The sequence below is a fragment of the Phyllobates terribilis genome, unplaced genomic scaffold, assembly GCF_046119375.1.
Source record: "Phyllobates terribilis strain yellow unplaced genomic scaffold, ASM4611937v1 Scaffold_8__6_contigs__length_399053987, whole genome shotgun sequence".
NCBI classification, from domain to species: Eukaryota; Metazoa; Chordata; class Amphibia; order Anura; family Dendrobatidae; genus Phyllobates; species Phyllobates terribilis.
In genome coordinates this window covers 253255492-253280626 of record NW_027362768.1, presented here as the reverse complement: position 1 = coordinate 253280626, position 25135 = coordinate 253255492, and the positions used below count along the sequence as shown (strand labels likewise).

At 44.3% G+C, this 25135-nt stretch overlaps 1 protein-coding gene across 1 annotated transcript in view; it reads right to left on the bottom strand.

The window, feature by feature from the left end:
- GUCY2C (guanylate cyclase 2C) overlaps positions 1–25135 on the bottom strand; it is a 552042-nt gene that overhangs the window by 44285 nt on the left and 482622 nt on the right. The window contains exons 23-24 of the mRNA XM_073644175.1: positions 20167–20341; positions 13256–13354 (exon numbers count right to left, since the gene is read on the bottom strand). Of these exons, the coding sequence (XP_073500276.1) occupies positions 13256–13354; positions 20167–20341 (274 nt within the window). The remainder of the gene's footprint in view (positions 1–13255; positions 13355–20166; positions 20342–25135) is intronic.

The window sequence follows — 25135 nt, the reverse complement described above, 5'->3', positions numbered from 1 at the left end:
ACTATGCCTTGAACCTGCAAGAAGCTCTGGGAGCAATCAAGCAAGCTGACCCTGGCAGCATGCAGGACACCGATAAACTGTTGACTGACCAGTTCATAGAAGGTCTGATGTCCAGCGCCCAAAGAACCCAGCTGCGCCTCATGGCCCTACAGAACCCCGATCTGACTTTTGCGCAGTTCAAGGATAGGGCCATCCGGGTGCTTCGAGAACCCGCACCAGGTGGCGCTGTAGCTTCCCGGCGCCCTGCCATCACTTACCACCAGGGGGCGGCGCCCTACCCCGCAGACCTTGTGGGGGCTGATGCACAGGCCCTAAATCCATCCCAGCCTGCAACCCTGCACCATCAGGTCCAAGAACTAACAAAGAGTGTGGCTGCACTGACCAGGACCGTACAGTCGTTGCAGGTGGAACCGTCAAGACCAATCAAGTTGGCTTCCAGTCCGGAGGATGTCTCGTGGCGTCGACAGAGGAGGATCCTGTCGTTCAGAGGGAGGCCCGCCGACCGTTACACCGAGGATGGACAGCCGATTTGCCGCCGTTTCAGCCAGCCGAGACACATAGCCAGGTACTGTACTTTAAATGGGTCCGACCTTGGGCAGAGGGCCAACCCTCAGGCATAAGGTCACCAGGCCCGTCTAATTGGCGTGATAAGTACGTAGGGGGACGCCCGGTTTTACCCGTAGTGCTGGACGGTATCCCCATGAGTGCACTGCTGGACACCGGGTCCCAAGTGACTACCACCCCCTATGTACTTTTAAAGCAGTACTGGAGTGACACTGATATAACACGCTATCCAGACGATGACTTAAGCATCATCGCCAGCAATGGCCAACCCGTGCCGCAGGTGGGGTTCAGAGAGATGACTATCAAGATTGGTAAGGTTGAACTGCCGGCACAGGGAGTGATCATTGTGGACATTGACCATCGTTAAAGTCACCCTAAAATAACCTTGGGTACTAATGTGATTGAAAACTGTCTTTCAGAAGTAATTGTAATTTTGCAGCAGGTGGCGATGAATGTGAGCTCCAGCCAACAGAGGGTCCTCCAGAAAGAGATAAGAGCCCTGATGAGACAGCAACAGGTAGAACTGTCTGGTGGTGAGATCGGTAGCGTGAGGATGAGCGACCCGTTCCCCATCGCCATGCCTCCCAAAAGTGAAATGATGATCTGGTGTCGGACTGCAATCGGATTAAGAGGGAGAGACTACCAAGCCATGGTAGAACCCGTGTACTCAGACAGCAGGCCCACCATTTTGACAGCCCGGGGGGTGGTTGATGTCCGCCATGGAAGGGTGCCTGTCCGGATCTTAAACATCGGGTTAAGGGAAGTACACTTGCCCCGGTACGCTAGATTAGCCAAATTGTTTGCTGTCGAACACATGCTCTCAGGGTCGTGGAACCCTTGCCTCCATCTCCCCCGGTGGAGGGTAATGGCTCCCAGGAACACAAGGAGGACTGGTGCCAGAAACTCCATGTGGGTGCTGACTCCACTCCCCTGCACCAAAAACAAGGAGTCTACCGGGTGGTTCAGGATTTCGAGAGAATCTTTAGTAAGCACCCGCTAGACTTCGGCAGGGTGAAAGGGGTAGAACACCACGTCCCCACGGGGAGCCACCCACCAATAAAAGAGAGACACAGACCTGTACCCCCTGCACATTATCAGAACGCAAAGGGCATGCTGTGTGAAATGAAAGAAGCTGGGGTCATTAGAGATAGCTGTAGCCCCTGGGCAGCCCCTTGGTTCTGGAAAGAAAAAAAGACGGTACCATGAGAATGTGCGTGGACTATAGGCAAATCAATCGTATCACCCATAAAGACGCGTACCCGTTACCTAGGATAGAGGAGTCTTTAGCCACACTAAAATCACTAATTTCTTCTCTACTTTGGACCTTACTAGCGGGTACTGGCAGGTTCCTGTGGCAGAGGCTGACAAGGAGAAGACCGCCTTCACCACCCCGATGGGATTGAGTGAATTCAACTGTATGCCATTTGTGCTCTGCAATGCACCCGGGACCTTCCAGAGGCTGATGGAATGCTGTCTAGGGCATCGAAACTTCGAGACGGTCCTACTTTACCTGGACGACGTGATTGTCTATTCAAAGACTTACGAGGACCATCTAAAAGCACGTGGCCGAGGTATTCGAAGCCCTGGCAGGCTATGGCCTGAAAGTGAAGCCCTCAAAGTGTTACCTGTTAAAACCGAAGGTACAGTACCTAGGGCACGTAGTGAGTGCTGAGGGAGTAGCCCCCGACCCCGACAAGGTTACAGCCATCAAGAGCTGGCCAAGCCCCTCTAACATCAATGAAGTGAGGCAATTCCTCGGGTTGGTAGGCTACTACCGAAGGTTCATCCCCGGGTTCACAAAGATGGCAGCTCCAATGCAGGACCTCCTGATAGGTCAATCCAAGAGCAGAAGCCAAAAGCCACCCTTCAAGTGGGACAAGCCGGAAGAGGAGTCCTTCCGCCAGTTGAAGATGGCCCTAACGGGGGATGAGATCCTGGCCTACCCCGATTATGGCCAGCCTTTTATCCTCCACACAGACGCCAGTAATGTGGGGTTAGGAGCCGTACTGTCACAGAACCAACAGGGCAGAGAAAGGGTGATCGCGTACGCCAGCCGGAAGCTGAGGCCCACTGAAAGAAACCCGGAGAATTGCAGCTCCTTCAAGCTAGAATTCTTGGCAGTGGTGTGGGCCGTCACAGAACAGTTTAAGCATTACCTGGCCTCCGCAAAGTTCACTGTGTACACGGACAACAACCCGCTGACACACCTGGACAATGCAAGACTAGGTGCCCTAGAACAGCGGTGGATGGCCCAGCTATCCAATTATGACTTCACCATCAAATACCGGGCAGCCAGAACCAATGCCAACGCAGATGCCTTATCAAGAATGCCCCACCTACCTGAAGGAGAAGAAGACTCGGAAGAGCTGTTGGAAGTAGAGCTCCCTGCGTTCCACCGGTATGGGGCCACTCAGTACTCTCACCGGGTAAGAGACAAAGACCTAACCACCGTCATGTTCAATCCCTTACCCCACCACGGCTGGGCTGAAACGCAAGATAGTGACCCTGCAGTTCACCTGGTGAAAGACCTGTTAACCCAGGCAGACGCTAGCCCTAGCCCGGACGCTCCAGAGGAAGCCAAGCAGTTATGGAAGGAGAAAAGCAGGCTATTCCTCTACGAGGGCAAGCTGTGCAGAAGGCTTGTCAACCACCGGACGCACGAGCTGACCTGGCAGGTAGTGGTCCCGAGGCGAGATGCAGCAATAGTCCTGGAGGCCTACCATGATAGAGCGGGACACTTCGGGTGGAAGAAACTGGAGTTCCTACTGAGAGAGCAGTTCTACTGGGTCGGTATGAGAGGGGCTATAGAGAAGTGGAGCAGGGACTGCGGCCCATGTAACCTCAGAAGGAAGGATGGTACCAGCCAGAAGACACCCTTGATGCCCATCGTCACCAGGCAGCCTCTTGAGCTGGTAGCTCTGGACCATGTGAAACTGGCTCCAAGCCGGTCGGGCTACGTCTATGCCCTGACAATAGTGGACCACTATTCCCGGTTCCTGGTGGTGGTTCCTGTTAAAGACCTGACAGCCCAAACAGCGGCCAGAGCCTTCCAGCAACACTTCTGCCGTCCACACGGATATCCGGAACAGGTCTTGACGGATCAAGGTCCAGCGTTTGAGGCGGAAGTCTTCCAGGAGTTCTGCAACCTCTACGGCTGTAGGAAGATTCGGACAACGCCTTACCACCCGCAAACCAATGGGCTGTGTGAGAAAATGAATAATATCGTCTTTGATCTCCTCAAGACGTTGCCCCTGGAGGAACGCAGCCTGTGGCCGGAGAAGCTGCCAGACCTGATTGACTTGTACAACCATATCCCGGTGAATGCTACAAATTGCACCCCGGCTTACCTGATGCGCGCAAGACCAGGTAAGCTGCCGATAGACCTGAAGATGGGAGTCCTGACACCCGAGGACACCTCCTCAGACGCGGACTGGGATACGGAACGGCGGCTACAGTACAAGAAGGTACAGGAGAGTGTGGAGAGGAGTCTGGCTCAAGCGAGAGAAAAGCAAGAGAGGCTCTTCAACCAACATGCCCTGCTTGTCCCCTGGAACCTGGTGAGCAGGTCCTGAAGCGGAAGAGAAGGCTTCACAAGCTGGACGACCAGTGGGAGAGAGACTCGTACACAGTACTGCAGTCCGACCACAACAACCCGAAGGTATGTGTGATTACCAAGGATGGAGGAGAAACCACTAGCACCGTCTCCAGAGACCACCTAAAACGGTGCCCCGAGCAGCTACAGAGTCCAAGTGATGATCAAGATGACCTTGAACCCGCAGAGGACAAGGAAGAAATGATCAGCACAGTTCTCGGAGAGTTCCCCCGGACCTGGACTCGGATAAATGACGCGATAGTGGTACCCGTCCTACACTTCCTTCAACCTACCCAGCAGGAGGCTACAGGAGAGCAGGAAGAACAAGAAGAACAAGCAGCTCCGGAGGCAGAAGAACCCATGTCAGCAGCCCAGGAGAGTCAACCCTCTGCTGACAGTGAGCCTGCCATGCCTGCGGTAAGCCAAAGGACCCACAGACAGCTGCCTGCCCTGCCTGTGGACCCAGCTAGTGGCTGTACCCTTAATACTAGTGGGGAAAGCCAGGTTAGACCACAACCAGACAGTGGGTTACGGAGGTCAACCCGGAGCACTAGGGGTCAAATGCCAGCGCGCTGGAAGATCTAAATGCACAATGTATATATTTAATGTTTTATGTTTGTACCCTGGTTATTAATACTGTTTTCCCAGTTTTTCTAGATACATGGACTAACAGGTTATGAACTTTGAGTAACCGGGACTTCCTTGTAAATATGTTCGGAGCCTAACCAAAGGAATGAATAAAGACTGTCAAGGACTCGGGGCAAGGACAGACCCCCACCTGGTTAAGGCTCCTGTTGTGTTGCTGATATGGACACCCGGTCACAGACCACACTGTGACCTAAAGAACTCAATATGTGATGTTGTTCGTTATTTCCTTCCCTGTTGTGTTTATGGTCATGCATTTATACCCTGTATTAGTGTTTCCTGTTTAGTCCCGGAGTACTAAATTTTACTAGGGGGGAATGTGTCACCCCAGGCCTGGGTGCTGAGAGCAGGAGGGAGGAGGTTCCCTGGTCAGGGACAATTAGCATACAGCACCTCCTGTCCCAGGCCAGTAGGGGGAGCAGACTGCCCCTATAAAAGCTGGAACTGAGGGCAGGGTTAGGGAGAACTGGACGACCTAGCTCAGGACTGAGACTAGTCCCAGAGAAGGAGGGACAGTTCAGCTGTAGCCAAGGAGTCCGTGAGGCAGTGGAGAAGCTGCAGGCCAGGGACAGAGGCGACGAGAGCCGGTCCTGGCTGAGAGAATCACCACCAGACATTGGGGTCCGAGGCTGTCAGGGTTGCAAGCCCTGCAGCAGATAACCAACCCACAAGGGATTTCAGGTTCCTTGGCCTAAGAAGCTTGGAGGCTCCGCCACACAGAGGGACCAGTACAGCACGGAGAAGTAACAGGTACCTAAGGCCCGAGTCGCAAGCCATACAGGCGAAGTACACGGCCAGCTCAGGGACGTGGGCTATCATACCACGAAAAGGGGGATAGTCAGCAAGGGCAGAGAGAGAACGGTAGGCCTTCACACTCACCCTGACCAATGGGGCTCGCCCGAATGTTCTCAGACACCCAGGCCCATTCCTACCCAGTACTCCTGTTGGGTCATTAGAAATACCTGCAATAAAGACCCTGGAGTGTTTGAAGCGGTCTCTGAACTCTGATTATTGCGGCCTACACCATCACCCCCAGCATCCACCTACATTGCCCTGAGGCTACACTCTTCCCGTGGGGAGTTATCCTATCCCTGTGCTGCACACCAACACCAGCCTCAGCGGTCTGCCTTGCAGCGGCGGTCATCCCTGACCGCAATCCACGGGTGGCATAGTCGGACATTCATAGCTCTACAAATAGACTGCCACAGCATTTGGTCTGACCACCCTGAGCCACGGGATCGGGTCGCCACTACTACCCCCATCATCGCACTGAAGCCCGGTTCCGGGTGCCCCACGGCCCAGGGGGCGAGTCAGCATCATGCCACATTGGCGAGCCCATGTGGTGCCAGAATAGTAGAATCCTCTGTAAGTGATCCCACTTTATAAACTACACCCCTCAATGAAATTGAGGGGTGCAGTGAGCATATTGACTCCACATGTGCCTCACAGAATTTTATATCATTGGGTGATGAAGAAATAATAATTACATTTTTACCACTAAAATGTTATATTTAACCCTAAATTTTACAATTTTATAAAGACTAATAGGAACAAATGGACCTCTTAGCTTGTTGGGCAATTTCTCCTGAGTGTACCAATACCCTACATGTAATCGGGAACTACTTTTCATGCACTGTGCAAAGCTCAGAAGGGAAGGATACCATATTATAGTGCAGATTTTACTATTATGGTTTGTGGGTGCCATGACCCACTGGAAGAGCCCGAACAGCACACCCCCCCATAAGTGACCCCATTTTACAGACTACACCTCTCAATAAATTCATCCAGGGGTGCAGTGGTCATATTGACATCATATGTGTGTCACAGAATTAAAGAAAAAATAATGACATTTTCATCACAAAAATTTTGTTTAGGCTCCAGATTTTACATTTTCACACGGGAAATGGGTAAAAATGGCACCAAAATTTGTCACATAATTTCATCTGAACATGGCAATACCTCATATGTACATCTGTACAGTGCTACTTCTTAACCACATGGCGAAACTCGGAAGGAAAGGAGGGCTATTTGACTCTTGGAAATCAAATTATTGTAAAATAGTTTGCAGACTCCATATGCAAAGCCCTTAGTGCCAGAAGAGCAGAATTTCCCCTCAAGTGACCACATTTTGTAAATTACATCCCTCTGGGAATTTATCTACAGGTGTTTTTTGTGGATTGAGTTGAAGCTTTTTTTGGGAACATTTTACATAAAATTTTGGATCACATTTATCCAGCGTTCTAAGCTGAGCACTTATATTGAGGTTTTCATCTAAATCTCTGAATGGTTCAGATGAAACCCCAAGAGATCTATTCACTATAATGAGGCAACAGAGTTACTCTGTACTCCATCTGGACTCTTTTCAGCTGTGTCCTACTTTTCAGAGGTGCAGAAAACTGTGGTAGACTGCACTTTTATGCACACCTTAAAAATACGGACACCACCGCCTGAATCACGTTTTTCAGAGATTTACACGGAAACACCAGTGTAAGCGCTCAGCATAGAGCGCAGGATAAATGTGAGCCAAACCTTACTGTGATCTTTGGGAAGTAGAATGAACAAATCAACAGGAGGTGAAGAATTGATTTTATTTATTTTTTATGCCCTTCACCATGTGGCATAAGTAATTAGGCAACTTTATTCTTGGGGTCGGAACGATTACATCAATGCCAGATTTATTTAGTTTTTTTATGTTTGGCTGCTGTCACACACTAAAAGACATTTTCTTTGCACAAAAAGTTTTTGTATCACATATTCTAAGCGCTATAATTTTTATATATTTCTGCCAACAGAGTCATGATGTGAGGGCTTGTTCTTTACGGGACGAGTTGACATTTTATTGGTACCATTTTCGCACACAACATTTTTTGATCACTTTCTATTTCGATTTTTATGAGGCAGAATGATCAAAAAGGAAATGTTTTTTTTTTTTTTTTTTAATTCCGTTCTCCGTGTGGTAAAATTGATAAGACAGCTTTATTTTTGGGGTCAGTACGATTACAGTGATACCACATTTATATATTTTTTTTTATGTTTTGCTTCTTTTACACAATAAAAACTATTTTTTAGAAAAAATAATTGTATTTGCATCAGTATATCCTGAGAGCTGTACCTTTTTTACTTCTCCACTGATAAAGCTGTATGGTAGCTTGTTTTTTTGCAGGACAAGATGACATTTTCAGTGATATAATTTTTATTTAAATTTGACTTTTTGATTGCGTTTTATTGCATTTTTTGTTTAGCAGTATGATGAAAAAAGCATCGTTTTTTTACCACTTTTTTTTTACGGTGTTCACTGAAGGGGTTTACTAATGTGACAGTTTTATAGTTTGTGGTGTTCCGGACGTGTTGATACCAAATATGTGTACTTTTTTTGCTTATTTTTGTTTTTACATAAATATATGCATTTATTGTTTTTTTTTTATTTTTTACTTTATGATTTTTTTTTTAATATTTTTGCAGTTTTTTTTTTTTTTTTACTTATTTACATAGTGCCTTTTTGAGAGGATCGCACAGATCCTTTAACCCCTTACGTCAAAGTTCAAGAACAGGTTAAAGAGCCACAGTAAGCCTAGAGGGGTAGGAACTTATCTCTCCAAAAACAAAAGGTTCAGCAATCCAAAATCAGACAGGCATGATCCTTATCTCCCACCTCCCCGACAATCATCTGTCAGGGGAGAGGGGAGCCCAACACATGGTAGCACAAGACCCACTTCTAAAATGTAGCTAATGGAACATTACTTAACTAATAATAAAAAATAACATTCAAATCTTTTCATAAATATAGGCCACTATGTTTAAAGGGTTATTTAGTTAAGATATGAAAATGTAATAGTAATTAATAATTAAAACCAAGGCATATAATGCTAAAAATGTTAACAAAGAAATAGCCTAAAAACTCAGAGACAAATTTGTTAAACGAAGTCCACCCAGCATTAGCTTAGCGGCTATACCTACAAGCCATGGCTCAAAGAGACATGGTCCCCCAAAACACTGCAGTCATTCAACTAGAGAGTTCTGCAAACCAGTGTTAAAAATGTCAATCCCACTGTTTCATAAATGCACCTTATCTGTTCTATAAATGCACTCTATACAGTCTTGCTCATCATTATTGGCACCCATGAAGTTTAAGTACATAATGTTGAATATCTCCTGAAAACAATTAATCAAGTGAAACAGTTTTTGATAAACAATAATTTAAAACAAAAATCAATGGGAGGGAAAAACCTAAAGCTTACTGTGTCACTGGTATTGACACCCTTTTGGCATTAATTTAGTATGGAAACACATTTTGATTCGCCTGTGGTAAATCACAAAAGAGATTCACTTGTGATTAATTGTCGGTGCCCATGTGACATGAATTAGCCAATGAATGATGACTTCAGTGTTTTAAAAAGCCACATGGTAGACCCTATCCCTTTGTCACAATGGTGAAGACAAAGGAGCTGTCTGAGGACATCAGAACTGCTATTATTAGCAAATACAAGGTTTCCAAAGGGTATAAGGCCACCTCCAAAGACCTTCGTATCTCAGTTTCAACAGTTCTCAAAGTTAAGAAGTTTGCCAAGCATGGAACCGTCAAGTACCTCCCTGGACATGGGGGAAAGAGGAAAATTGACAAGAGATATCTTTGAAGGTTGGTGCGGATGGCGGAAAAAACATCCAAAGACCTGAAGGCCACCTGGAACAGTCTGGGGTCATAGTTTCAACAAGTACCATAGTCCGCACACTAAACCAAGCAGAGCTTTATGGGTGAAGGCCAAGGAAGAAACCATTGCTGAAGAAAAGACATAAAAAGGAAGGACTGATCTTTGCCAAAGAGTACCTTGACAAACCACAATCCTTCTGGGAAATGTTCTGTGGACAGATGAAACAAAAATAGAGCTTTTGGGCAATACAAAGCAACAGTTTGTTTACAGACGCGCAATGACGCTTATAAGGAAAAGAACAACTTATCAGTAGTTAAGCATGGTGGAGGATCCATAAAGCTGTGGGGTTTCTTTGCTACATCTGGTACTAGAGGCCTTGACCGTATCACAGGAATCATGAAATCAGAGAATTATCAAGAGATTTTAGAGCGAAATGTTCTACCCAGTGTAAGAAAACTTGGTTTGAGTTGAAGATCATGGGTCCTCCAGCAAGACAATAACCCAAAGCACACATCCAAAAGTATACAGGAATGGTTGAAAAAGACAAAATGGACTGTTTAAAAATGGCCAGCAATGAGTCTTGACCTCAATCCCATTGAAAATCTTTGGGGTGAGCTGAAATCTGCCATTGGGAAAAAGAACCCTGCAAACATTCAAGAGCTTGTACAAACTGCAAAAGGAAGAGTATGAGAAAATTACAGATGAGAAATGCAAGAATCTTATAGATGGCTACTAGGAACATTTGGAGGCTGTCATCAATACCAAAGAGTGTGCAACCAAGTATTAATTAGGGGTGCTTTTATTGCTGCACACGCTGTTTATTCTGTTTCTTTTTTGAAATTGCATGGAAGTTGAAAAACAATGTTTTATTGTTGTATTACTTTGGACCACTAATGAAAAAATCCTGAGGATATAACTTTGGTACATTTCCATTTATTTCTGAAGATATTGTACAGTATATCAAAAAAATTAAGGGGTGCCAATGCCAATAATGGTGTGCAACAGTGTAAACACCCTTAAAGGGAACCTGTCATGTCAGTTGGGGCGTGTAAACTGCCCCCAGGTTATTGTTAGTGATGCAATATGTATCACTAACACGCTTTTTGCATTAAAATTGGTGCTGTAATCTTTTGGAAAAATCACTTTATGTACTTATATCTTACTTGTTCTTTTAGTCATAGGGGTGTTCCTTTCCTTATTCAGTCCAGCTTGTCCCACCCACTCAATTTGATTTGCCCCCAGTGAGAGCCGACGTCACAGGAATAGGTTTGCTGTGGTCACGCTGAAGCTGTGACCCACGCTTGCGCAATGTGTATTGAATGGCCACATGTCGCCGTGATGATGGGACCCATGGGCAGTGACGAGTAGCTCCTGTGCACAGCAAGCCTATTCCGGGGGCAATTCAAATTGAGTGGGTGGGACACTTTAAATCTTCATGGCTGTAACTGAAACCACCTAAGACAGGCTAATGTCAGAACCAGTCCATCAAAAATGCATCAGGGAACATACATTTAAAAAGAGCAAAATAGTTTTTTCATTTCCCATAATAAATCTAACATTTTGCTTCTAACAATGTTATTACTACTAGCATGTATGGTGAGTACATCAGGACTTGGACAAATTTTGCTTTGCTTCTTCAATTCAGTACTGACTTATTTTCATTACAATCCTCTTACTCCCCACGAATTGAATTAAAGCACCACTCCAGCAGTTGTTTTTAAAAATTTTACTGCTGGTAAAAGATGAACATTTCATCGGGACAAAAGGACTGCTTGGTTATCATTCAAAGACCTTGTCAAAGACTTTCTTGGAAATACAAGAGCAAGCAATTACACTGAAATTGTCCAGAAATTCTTGTAGAGCTACAAAATGCTTGATTGCGACATGAGCATCAAGCTGCATTTTCTGCATAGCCATTTTGCTAACTTCCTTGAGAACATTGGTGCAGTCAGTGATGAGCCAGGTGAACGATTCCACCAAGATTTGAAGGTTATGGAGGGGGTTATAGGAAGTTTCGCCCCCCAGCAGTTCGCTCCCAGCAATTTGCCCCCAGCAGTTCGCCCCCAGGTACATTTCGCCCCCGCACATTTCGCCCCCAGGAAGATTCGCCCCCGCACGTTTCGCCCCCAGACGTTTCGAAGATTCCAGCCATTCGGACAAGGGGATAAAATTCAGCACTAAAACCTGCACCTAAATCCATAGAGCTAAATGGAGATTTTGGTGTAGAATTATCTAAACCAGAATAGCTGTATATCTACAGTTGTGGATAATCCACAGAGGTTAGGAGACATGTTAATGAATCATTAAGGTACATTCACATGCACTAAGTAGTTGCAGCAGACAAACTGCAGCTATTTTATACCAGAAAATTCTACAATAAAATTGATATCTAGTGATGCGGGTTTGATGCGACAACCTTGTCCTCTGGCTGTGATTGACCATGGCTGGATACCTGCAAATCATGGTTGGTGGACAAGGTTACCACTCTGCTTATGAATATGGCAGACCACTGTACCTCAAAGGCATGACTTCTACTTTGAAGCTGAGCAGAGAATCAGACTGCAACTAAACAAGTGAGGCATAGTTGGAATCAGTAGGCCTCACCCTACACAAAACATCCGGGGGCGAAACATCCGGGGGCAAACTGGGGGCGATATGTGCGGGGGTGAAATGTGCGGGGGTGAAATGTGCGGGGGCAAAACATCCTGGGGGCCAAATGCTGGGGACGAAATGTGCGGGGGCAAAATGTACCTGGGGGCGAATTGCTGGGGGCGAACTGCTGGGGGCGAACTGCTGGAGGCGAGACATCCAATTCCCATGAAGGGACGGTATCAGGGTAGATGGGATATACAAATGATGACTGACTATTGTTGGAGCATCAGGCAAGATTGTCCACAGATTGAACACTGCAGTAAAAACTATAAGTGTAAATTTTTACCTTAACTGCTACCTAACTTTACTACTTTCACACAATTTGACTTACAGTAACAATATATCCTTTGTATGAACAAAATAGCTTTAAATAAACATTACAATCAGGTTATTTTTTGCATTATTTTCCATTGAATGTACATTTTGTATGGTTTGTGATGCAAAGGAAGGATATCCAGTAGCTTAAAAAGTTGCTGTGATAGAGAAAAAATGGGGTCACTTTTGGATTCAGAAGCCAAAAAAGTTACTTGAAAACAAGCGTCAAATCTAACTCAATGAAAGTTGTGTTTCCCATTGCTAGTGCCGTTATACTGCTATGCAATAAGTTTCCCTTTTGAAGTTTGTATTGTTTTTCTGTAGTTTATCTCTGATGTAGGCAATCCCTCCCTTCTTTTTGTATTTAGTTAGTTTTGAGTCAGCCATCATTGTCTTATGTTCATACTCTTTACATCCCTGGTTAAGAATAATCTTTTCATCTGCTGTTGTGCATAATGTAAGAATTTCAGCCTGAAACTGAGAATAACTGTCAAAGTTCTTGGTGTGAGTACTGGTTCAATGCAGACATTTATAGCAAAGCATTGTCAAGAGCCCCGCACTTGCAGCTTAGTTATGGAGTCAGAATAAAAGGGTTATTTCCATCTTAGCCAGTAGGAATAGGTGAATACTTGCTGATCACTGGAGGTTATTCTATTGGAATAGAGTGATATCAGTGCATGGGCACCACAGCTGCATACATTGTCTATGGAAATGTAGGAGTTAGCTCAATGCAAAATAAAATCAATCAAAAACTGCAAAAACTATTTAGAACCAAACAACTTTGGTTGTTGAGGGATCAATTTAAAATACTTATTTACAAATTTTAAAAGATTCTTACGTAATCCTGTAGACTCCATCCGTGAAGCTGTATTAACAGTGTCACCGAAAAGGCAATATCTTGGCATTTTAATCCCAACCACACCAGCAGCACAAGGTCCTGGGCAAGAATAAATATGATAAACCAGTTTACAGCAAGCCATGAATCATAGTGTGTGAAGCAATAGTGTGTGAAACTTCTGATTATTTTAAAGAGAAAAAAGTAGAATTTTAAAGCTTTAAAAACAAGTCAATACATGCAAACTGCACAACCTATCGTCACAAATGCAATGAAATAAAAAAAAGCAGCGCTCGATAGTGTAGAAATCCTTAATAAATTGGAGATGGAGAGGGCTGATAGAAGGATATATGGTAGTGCGCCCACCTTGGAGGGATGTGCAGATACCAGGCACTACCCTGTTTCAAATACAGAGGTGGAGGGAATCAGCTGCAGTTGCCCCAGGTGTAGGTCCAGTCCAAGAAACACAATTTAGATTAAAAAGGAGTGATAAAAGTGCTGTTGAATATGGCAGAAAGGCAGATAATATCTTCATAAGAATTTATAAAAAAAATATGGTCTTGGTACGCTGTTCCATATTTTCGGGTCTTGTCCCACTCTAGGTGGGTTTTGGGAATCTGTTAGTGCCTTAATACAGAAGATGCTATATATGGAGATTCAATTTCCTCTTTGATCTATCTTCTTAATGGTACTCCTAGAGGTATGGGAAAAAACTTTTCAAAATAGCTTCTACATTTGTTAACGGCTGCCAGGAGTCTTATAGCTCTTCATTGGAAGAGGCTCAACCCTCCTTCATGTCAAGAACTGCTCAATAGAATAACTGATATCCGCAGAATGGAATACATGACGGTTATTCTAAATGCAGGCGTGGACTTGTTTGAAAATATCTGGGCCCCATTGGACTATTTTTGGGCTCAATTTAGCAGCTAGGTTCATTATTACCTTCTCCCCATCCCCTTCTTTGTGAGTCTGGGTCTCTTGTCTCTACTCTGTCTTAGGTTATGTCTCAACTTGGTAAGGTGGTTCACGGTTAGTTCGAGATATCTCTCATGGTTTTCTCTTCATTGTTTGAATGAATAACTTTGCATTTTTATATTGATATCCAGCTGGTGATAGGTCTCGACTCATTTGTTTCTCCTTGTACTTCATTGTAACCTACCTTACCAGGCTAAAGTGTATGTTCTCATTATTTTTATTAACATTTTTACATGAATAAAAAGTAACAGTTTTTTAAAAAAAATATGGGCTACGTGTTTCAACAATGTCTTACTTACTTGCCTGGCCTGAGAAAGACATCTGTCCGTTGTTGAAACGCATTGCCCATATTGTTTTAATAAATTCTTATGAAGATATTACCTACCTTTCTGTCGCACTAAGCAATGCTTTTATCACCCCCTTTTATATCTCAATTTTTTAACATTTTTTTCTGAGGTCACACATGAGCATTCATCTCTATTACAGTTTACTGCAACTAAAAACACACAGGTTTGCTGCATTTGCCTGGACTATGCAGGTTTTACAGGTGAAACATATTTATTTGATATGGAAAAGCAACTTTTGTAGCAGTATCAATTTGTATGATATCCTCTGGGTAATGTTATCAAACCTCATAAACAGCAGAAATATAGATAAAAATGGCCCTCATGTGGCTACTGTATTATGCCAGAAGAAATTAGTTGTGAAATCTGTACAAAGTCTTGGTTTTGTCATAAGGCCTATTTCAGATGTCAGTGATTTTGCTATTCAGCAAACAAAATAGTCCAAGTTTCATCAATGTTATGTTTTAAGTGAGGGGGGATCACTTTTTTACACACAGTGCCCCGTAGGTTTGGATTTCTTTTCCCCTTAATAATAAAGACCTTAATTTAAAAACTGCATTTTGTATTTACTTGTGTTTATCTTTGTGTAATATTTAAATTTGTTTTGTGATCTGAAACATTTAATTGTGACAAACATGCAAAAGAATAAGAAATCAGGAAAAGGGCAAACACTTTTTCACACCACTATACTGTGGGGGAAATAAGTATTTGATCCCTTGCTGTTTTTGTAAGTTTGCCCATTGACAAAGACATGAACAGAGTATAATTTTAAGGGTAGGTTAATTTTAACATTGAGAGATAGAATATCCCCCCAAAAAATCAAGAAAATCACATTGTATAAATTAGATATTTTTTTTGCATTTTGCAGTGAGAAATAAGTATTTCATCCCCTACAAACCATTATGCATTCTGGCTCCTACAGACCAGTTAGATGCTCCTAATCAACTCGTTACCTGCATTAAAGACAGCTGTCTTACATAGTCACCTGTATAAAAGACTCCTGGCCACAGACTCAATTAATCAGTCAGACTCTAACCTCTACAACATGGGCAAGACCAAAGAGCTTTCTAAGGAAGTCAGGGACAAGATCATAGACCTGCACAAAGCTTGAATGGCCTACAAAACCATAAATAAGATGCTGGGTGAGAAGGAGACAACTGTTGGAGCAATAGTAAGAAAATGGAAGAAATACAAAATGACTGTCAATCGACACCGATCTGGGTTACCATGCAAAATTTCACCTCGTGGGATATCCTTGATCATGAGGAAGGTGAGAGATCATCCGAAAACTACACGGGGGGAACCTGTTAATGATCTCAAGGCAGCTGGGACCACAGTCACCAAGAAAACCATTGGTAACACATTACGCTTTAAAGGTTTAAAATCCTGCAGTGCCCGCAAGGTCCCCCTGCTCAAGAAGGCACATGTGCAGGCCCATCTGAAGTTTGCCAATGAACGCCTGGATGATTCTGTGTGTTATTGGGAGAAGGTGCTGTGGTCAGATAAGACAAAAAATGAGCTCTTTGGCATTAACTCAACTCACTGTGTTTGGAGGAAGAAGGATGAGTACAACCCTAAGAACATCATCCCAACTGTGAAGCGTCGTGGGGCAAACATTATACTTTGGGGGTGCTTTTCTGCAAAGGGGACAAGACAACTGCACCGTACTGAAGGGAAGATGAATGGGGTCATGTATAGTGAGATTTTGGCCAACAACCTCCTTCCCTCAGTTAGAGCATTGAAGATGGGTCGTGGCTGGGTCTTCCAGCAAGACAATAACCCAAAGCATACAGCCAAGGCAACAAAGGAGTGGCTCAGAGAAGCACAGTAAGGTCATGGAGTAGCCTAGCCAGTCTCTAGACCTTAATCCCATAGAAAACTTATGGAGGAGGTTGAAGCTCTGAGTTGCCAAGCGACAGCCTCAAAATCTTAACGATTTAGAGATGGTCTGCAAAGAGGAGTGGACCAAAATTCCTCCTGACATGTGCGCAAACCTCATCATCAACAACGAACAACGTCTGACTGCTGTGCTTGCCAACAAGGGTTTTGCCACCAAGTATTAAGTGTTGTTTGCCAGAGGGACCAAATACTTATTTTTCACTGAAAAATGCAAAAAAAAATTATCTAATTTATACAATGTGATTTTCTTGATTTTTTTGGGGGATATTCTCTTTTTTTATTTGGATATTTTGCATTATTTGAAAATTATAGACTGTTCATGTCTTTGTCAGTGGGAAAACTTACAAAAACAGCAAGGGATCAAATACTTATTTCCCCCACTGTACATGTGTGTGTAACATGCAGTGTGTGTATATGTATGTGTAACATACATTGTTTGTGTCACATATGGTCTCTGCATGTAGCATCCCCATTTATAAATACTGGCTGGCAGACGAAAGTTCATAGGTGTAAACATGTCGGCAATTGTCTAGTGAATGAGAAGACTGATGCTCATTCAGTGGGTGAATCTATTGTTTATGCTAGAACAAAAATCATTGTTCTCAACAGCACATTTGGGGCCCCACTTTTTAACTTTTGCCCAGAGCCATACTGTGCCTAAAACTGGCACTGGGAGGACCTGAAGTGAGTAGTTTATGGGAGAAAACCCAACAACATAACAGACTTGAAGATGTTTTGTAGGGAGGAATGGGCTAAAATTCCTCCAAGCTGATATGCAGGACCAATCAACAACTACCAGGAATGTTTAGATGCAATTATTGCTAGGGGGTCACACCAAATACTGAAAGCAAAGGTTCACATACTTTTGTCAGTCACAGACATGTGATATTAAACCATTTTCCTCCATAAAAAATGATAAAGTATAATAATTTAACTCATTTGTTTGATTTGGTTCTCTTTATATATAAATTTTGTAACATCCCTGGCGGCGTGCTGGCATGGCTTACCATCTCCCACCATGCAAGACCGCCAACTTACCTACCAATCCAGGCTGCACACTATGCTCCCTTTCTTGTTGTGTGCATGTCTCTTGTCTGCTGGCTTAGGGCGGCAGTGCTGTTACTTCCTGATTCTTAAAGTTACAGTTTTCGCAGTCCTAATGCGTCCCCAGCCTATTGCTGTGAGTCACTGGATACTTAAACCCCCTCCACTCAGTAGGAGGTGCCTGAGCAACACATTCTTTCAGTGTGTTCTGTGCAACTGAGTTGCCAGGTCCTGTCCTGAATCTTGTCTATTTCAGCCACCCTGGGGGCTGAATGCCCAGGCTCGTTCGTGTGTCAGTTCCTGTCTGAAATGTGTCCTAGCCCGTTACCTGTTTGTCTCTATGTCCGATCCTTCCCTTTTCCTGCAGTGTCTGAACAAGTACTTAACTCCTACTTGTTGTCTCTGTACTACTGTTTGTGAGTTTTGTGTCCACTTGCTACTTCATAGCAAGTACCTTGTGTGTATCTGGTTCTGCTTGTCCCGTTTCCCTGCCTCTGTATCTACCTCCTGTGTTCTAGCTATCTTCCTGTGTTTCCCTGTCTGTTCCATGTGTACAGAGCCATGTCCAGTCTGTCCGCACTTGCGGCTTTGCTCTGCCCTGTCCAGCTATGCTTGCCCTCCGTACCTGTGACTTTGCTCTGCACTGCCCCACTCAGCTTGCTCTCCGCACCTGCGGCTTTGCTCCGCCCTGCCCCGCTCCCCTTGCCCTCCGCACCTGCGGCTTTGCTCCGCCCTGCCACACTCCGCTTGCCCTCCGCACCTGCGGCTTTGCACCACCCTGCCCCGCTCCGCTTGCCCTCCGCACCTGCGGCTTTGCTCCGCCCTGCCCCGCTCCGCTTGCCCTCCGCACCTGCGGATTTCCTCTGCCCTGCCCTGCTCCGCTTGCCCACCGCACCTGCGGCTTTGCTCCTTTATCCTAGTCTGTACTGGTCCCTATCCAGCCTTTTTACCTACCTGACAGTACCCGCTTGTCTGCATACCAGTCATGCCTACCTGTTCTTGCATTCCCCTGTGTGGGTCAACAGCTGTGACCTGGGCCTGACCTGGAGAAGCACCTGGGCCGCCTCCCATGTCCCGCCTCGGACCACGGAGTCGATTAAGCCACCGTGCGTCCGTGGTCGGATCTGGCGAGGTCCCTAGTCATGCCCCTCCAGGCACTCCTCGGTTCATGGTCCCGTGGGACCACTAAACCACTAACCGCGCTCACGCCAAACAGTCCGGGCGTGAGCGTAACAAATTTGATGTAGTTTTAGGTTAAATTCATGCAAAAATATGAAAAATGTTGAAAGGTTGTGAACCCTTCAGGCACCACTGTATGCATTACACATATACCTTCAGTATGAAATGTTGAGCATATTCCGTAATTAGCAACATTATTGGATTGGGCATATATTCACATGATGTGGTTTCATTTGAATGTGAAAGTGGGAAGATTGTACATGGGTAACATTGTACAAGGTAACATTTTATGGGAGGGGGTTTAAGCAGAATATAAACATTCTCCTTTCCATTCATAAATTCCTTTAGAGTTTAAGCAGTTCTATTGGTTGTAGTGGAACATGTGGTACATGGAAAAATATGTATGAACCAACAGTTATGTAGTATATGTACACTTAATTATTAATGCAATGAGAATGTTAATTGAATGTCAAGAATGTGTAAGTAGATGTATGATATTTGAAATATTTTTGTTTGGCAGAAAGTGGCTACTTAAAGAAAAAGTAAAAGGTTGCTGATTAAGCCCCAGGTGAAGCCTATATGGTGAAACCTAGCATGATCAGAACTGTTGAAGCCTCTTTTACTTCAACGTCTGTGATTTACTTAAATCCTTCACATTTATCATAAATCAGTGAATGGTCTGTTTTGTGCCTCTTGTACATTTGCAGGTGAAACTTATCCACTTCACAAACCCCGGGACAAACAACCTTCATGAAAATGGAGGATAAAAGACACCATCTTCCCTGTATTAGAATTTTCCCCCCGATCTTTAGGAAAAGTGAGTCTATGACATATTTCCTACTCCTTCTAATGATGAGACTAAGGCCACGGCCCCACAATCAGTATTTGGTCAGTGTTGTTTCTCAGGAGTGGGAGCCAAAACCAGATGAGGAACAATCAGAGAAAAGGAGTAATAGAAACAAGTCACCAATTCTGGATTTATCACCCACTCCTGGTTTTGGCTCCCACTCCTGAGAAAAAATACTGACCAAATACTGATAATGGGGCCGTGGCCTTAGACTTTTTTCAGTATAGCATATTTCATAGCTAATTTATTCCATCCTATTGTAATAGCCACATGAGGATCATTGTGATATTAATTTTTGATATTTACTTGATGAGTTTCACCGTGGTGTCGATTACTGCATTGCAAATCTACAGCAAAATCTCAGTAAATATCGCATGCAGTTTATTCAATATCGTTATATGCGATTAAAACCACTATGTGTGAATAAACATTAAAGTGTGTGCACAAGTTTTCTATATATCATAAATTATAACAAAGTATGCATGAGAGTCTGAATATCATCCGACATAACAACTGCAAAAAAAAATACATTTAGCAACATTTTTAAAACGTTAAAGAAATGTTTCCTTTACCTTACATTTCTGGTAGAAGAAAAGAATATCTAAAGTACCAGGTAAATTACATACCTGAGTGAATTCCAATCCGGATCCATACAGGCAATCCAGGCAAATGATTCAATTCAAAAGAACCCATAAAACTAAGAATATCCAAAGCCATCCTACATATATCTATTGCATGTCGATTTCCATTTCGATTAGGAAGACCACTGACCACCATATAAGCATCTCCAATTGTTTCAACCTTAGGAGGACAAACACTTAGGTTACAGAATAATGCTTATTACCTCTTTAGGCTACATTCACACATCTGTTTTTTTAATTCGATTTCTAATGTTATGTTAAAATGGAGAGCAAACTGACCAACTGAGTTTAAATAAACCATTGTTTTAACGGATCCTTGTGTCCATTCCATTAAAATCAGTGCATGTCCTATTCTCATTCATTTTTGCAGTTGAGATTCAACCATTCAAATGTATGGCGATCTGTCAAAAACAAATGAGTTTACCTTGTTCAGGTTACAAAAATGCATGAGAAAAAATGTATGCAAAATGGGAGCTAAATAGATGACATGTGGGAATAAAAGAGTCCGGATTTGTCAAGAGAAAAAACGTAAATAGATGTGTACATGCAGTCTAAGGGTATGTACACGTCGCAATTTTGACCTGTTTTTCACAGAAAAAAACATGCAAAAAATGTGGCAAAAACACATTTAGGGCTCATTAAACGTCCATGCAGATCAGTCCGAGATCAGACCACAATGTCAGTCCGTGCATTAGCAGTTCGTGCTAGAACCAATTTGCATGGATATTAAAAGAACTATTACTGTCCCATCAAAGTGAATGGTATTTCTAAAATCTCACCCACGTTGCTTATTTTTTCCTTGCAGATGTGAAGCAGTTTGAAATTTGCAACGTATTAATTAATTTCAAACATCAGTGTTTTTCTTGTATGCAAAAACAGTTTGTGTTTTTTCAGTTTGTGTCAGTTTTTACCATCAGTGCTTCATCAGTGATTTTCTCATATGCTAAAATACACATTTTAGTATTAAAAATGGGCAATACATGGATGGCACATGGATGTTTCCTTAGTATTGTCAGTGATTTTCATGGACCCATAGACTTGTATGGCTGATTTTGATCCTTTTCATGGAGCAATAAATAGACATGTCTCCGTCTTTTTTTTGCAGATCTTTGCTCGCAAAAACAGAAACAAAAACTTTAAAAAAGGGGCAGACCTGTGTAGTGAGCTGGCAGGCTCTGACTGTTCTGTGATAATTGAGATAGAGCCTGTGACAGAAATGATTACGCAGGATGGTGTTGCCACCTTGTTGTGGGCAAAATTTTTGAAAGCTTCATTAAAGAGGCAATTACGGAGCATCTTGATGCTAATAATGTTTTAATCCCGAACCAACATGGATTCATGAGGAATCGCTCCTGCCAAACAAACCTGATTGACTTCTACGAGGAGGTTAGCTCTCGAGTAGATCAGGGGGAACCAGTGGATGTCGTGTATCTCGACTTCTCAAAAGCGTTCGATAGCGTGCCACATAATAGGTTGGTATACAAAATGAGAATGATGGGGCTGGGGGAAAATGTCTGCAAGTGGGTAGCTAACTGGCTAAAGGATAGAAGGCAGAGGGTGGTTATAAATGGAATATACTCAGATTGGGTAAGCGTCACTAGTGAGGTACCACAGGGGTCTGTACTAGGCCCAATGTTATTTAATATCTTTATTAACGACATAGTCAACGGGATAAATAGTAAAATATCAATATTTGCAGATGACACAAAGTTATGTAAAACAATTAATACAAAAGAGGACAGTGCAGACCTACAGAGGGATTTGGATAAGCTGGGTAGGTGGAGCATTAAATGGCAAATGAGGTTTAAATGTAAGGTCATACATATGGGAAGGAAAAATGGAAGTCACCAGTACTCACTGAATGGGAAATCATTGGGGAATTCAGAGATGGAGAAGGACTTGGGCATCTTGATTGATAGCAAACTAAATTGGAGTGCCCAAAGTCAGGCAGCTGCTGTAAGGGCAAACAGGGTAATGGGATGTATCAGAAGAGGTATAGCTGCAAAGGATGAGAACATTGTTCTTCCACTGTACAAAGCACTGGTCAGACCACACTTGGAATACTGTGCTCAGTTATGGGCCCCAATATATAGAAAAGATATAAATGAGCTTGAAAAGGTACAAAGGAGGGCAACAAAATTAATAAAGGGAATGGAGGGACTGCAATACCCAGAGAGGTTGGCAAAACTAGAACTATTCAGCCTGGAAAAGAGAAGGTTGAGGGGGGACATAATAAATGTGTACAAATATGTTAGGGGACAGTATAGAGATCTTGCCCGGGATTTGTTCAAAAGGAGGGATATTACGGTAACAAGAGGGCACTCACTAAGACCGGAAGACAAAAGGTTTCAGCACCAGCATAGGAAGGGGTTCTTTACGGTAAGAGCAGTGAGAATATGGAATTCACTGAGTGAGGAGACGGTAATGTCGGATTCACTACACCAGTTCAAGCGGGGACTGGATGCATTTCTAGATACCAGGCAGATTTCAGCATATACTTAAAAATAAAATAAAATAGTAGGTTGATACAGGGATTTATTCTGACTACTGGTTTCAGAGTCGGGAGGGAATTTTTCCTCAGGTGAAGATTGGCCAAATCATTTGGGGTTTTTGCCCTCCTCTGGATCAACTTTAGCAATTACAGAACTAACAGGTCGAACTTGATGGACACAAGTCTTTATTCGGCTTTACAAACTATGTTACTATGTTACTATGTTACCTTGTGGCCAGAGGTTGCACCTGCGCAGGGTGTGATGACAGAGAAAAAGACTGAGTCTCCTGTGTCCCGCCCTAGAGAGTCACGTGAGAAGCAGGAAAAAGCGCGCGGAGAGTCTGAGAGTGTCTGTGAAAAGAACCAGGACGGTGTGCAGGTCCTCGTGTGTGCCTTAGAGGATACTCTCAATGCGGCTGCTGTTATCTGACATCTTTTCCTCAGAGCTTTCCCCAGCTTCCGCACTGCTGAAGGATTCAGCTGTTACACTCCCCACTACTGGAGTGTGGACTACACAAGGGAATCCACAAGAGCTGCTATCCGGATCAGAGAGACTGTAAGCGGGACCTCTGGCGAGAGGCCGAAGTATTCCTTCCTTTCAGCGAAATTTGTTGTTCCTGTTTTTTTTCTTCGGCTGGGACGCCTTCCTGCAAAGACAGACAGGCCTGCGACGGGGGACACATCCTTCTGGAGTAAAGGACTGGTAACGTGTGAGTAGGGACAGTGAGGGTCAGCTTATAAGTACACGTTATTGCTGTGAACATTTACGGTTGTCATTTATTGTGTTCTGCTATGTTAAAAATGTATACAAGTAAAGATACGGTTATCAAGATAGAGTCTGTCTGTGGGGATCTTGCTGGGCCAGATCATAGATACCAACGCGTGGCCTTGCCCGCGGTCACTTCATCTGGCGTAGTCGGCAGGATCTATGACCAACAAGATTCCCACCCAGGCCACGTATACAGTCAGAAAGCCCCGCCGGTGTCTATTGTGAATCAGGTCAGGAAATTTGGCGGACGAAACTACCCTGTACCAGAGTGGGCGGAACAAGTCCGGATACTGGGGGAAATGTATAATATTGACCCTAAGACCTTGGCAGAAATGGCGGTACTGACGCTAGAGGGGGAGGCATGGACGACAGTCAGACTGGAGACGGTCAGGGGCCAGCGTACAGTGGATGATTTGGTGCGGGTGCTGGAGAACACCTATGGGCTGACCACATACCAGGGAGCACTGCGACACATGTTCTTTAGACAGACGCAGCTTGAATGGGAGGATATTCCCCAATATGCGAATGCCCTTCAGGTACTCCTTGAACAAGCCTGTGGAAAAGGGGAACAACTAGCTGGTATGGCTCCTCGTGACCTGGTACTGAGAGACCAATTTGTAAAAGGACTGAGAGACCAGTATCTTAACCGCACGTTACAGGACTTGATCCGGATGATGCCGACTCTTACTTTTGCTGAAGTCAAACAGGAAGCCATAGAACGTTCAAGGGGACCCGTCATGGATGTGGGGATTCCAGGTGCTGCGTGCAGATCCATATCTGACATTAAAAATCCGAACAGTGACACGGAAGACCTGAAACAGATGGTAGCAGACTTACAGAAACAGGTATTACAGTTAACATTAGACCGACAGGGAGACCAGCGAAGACAGCCTAGTCGTCCCGTGGGACAGTGTTGGTCATGCGGTGATCCTCTCCATAGGGCAAATCGTTGTCCTCAACACTTCCCTCCGCAAAAACCTCCGTCGCACCAACGAACAAACCTTCAGTCACCCCAGCGAAGGGAATTTCGATCAGACCAGCCATATCCACAAGCAGAGCTACCACGCCGGGCCTCACCACAATGGCCGCCGTTAAACTAGACACCCCTGCAGCTGAGGCTCGCGCAGCAGGGGAGGCCAAAGAGAGGGGTGTGGAAAAACAGAGCCGACGGCGGAGTGCTCTTGCCTCGAATAGCCCGACACTTGAAGTTGTCCTGGAAGGAATTGCCGAACAGGGACTGATGGACACCGGGTCACAAGTGACCACGATCTCTGAACAGTTTTACGAAAATTACCTCAAACCAAGAACTGCTTGTGACCCAGACACCGCCATTAAGATTATTGCGGCTAATAATCTACCCATTCCAGTGACCGGAGTTGCTTGGATGGACACAAAGGCCTGCGGACAGGACTTAGGGAAATGAGGGATCGTCATCGTCAAGGAAGGTTTTGGCTCCGAGACCCCAGTGATAGTTGGAATGAACATCTTGAAAGACCTAGATCTTATGCTGTTGACAAGAAAAGGACCCAAATACTGGCAGAAAGTCACCAAACATAAGCCGACTCGTCTGGCGTTCCAGCGCGTGATCCGGACCGTTGGACTTCAACAGATGGCAGAGGAACAACTACCCCTAGCCGCCATTACGGTGCCACGCCGTACCCGTATTACTTTGCCCGCTGAAAAAGAGACAGTCA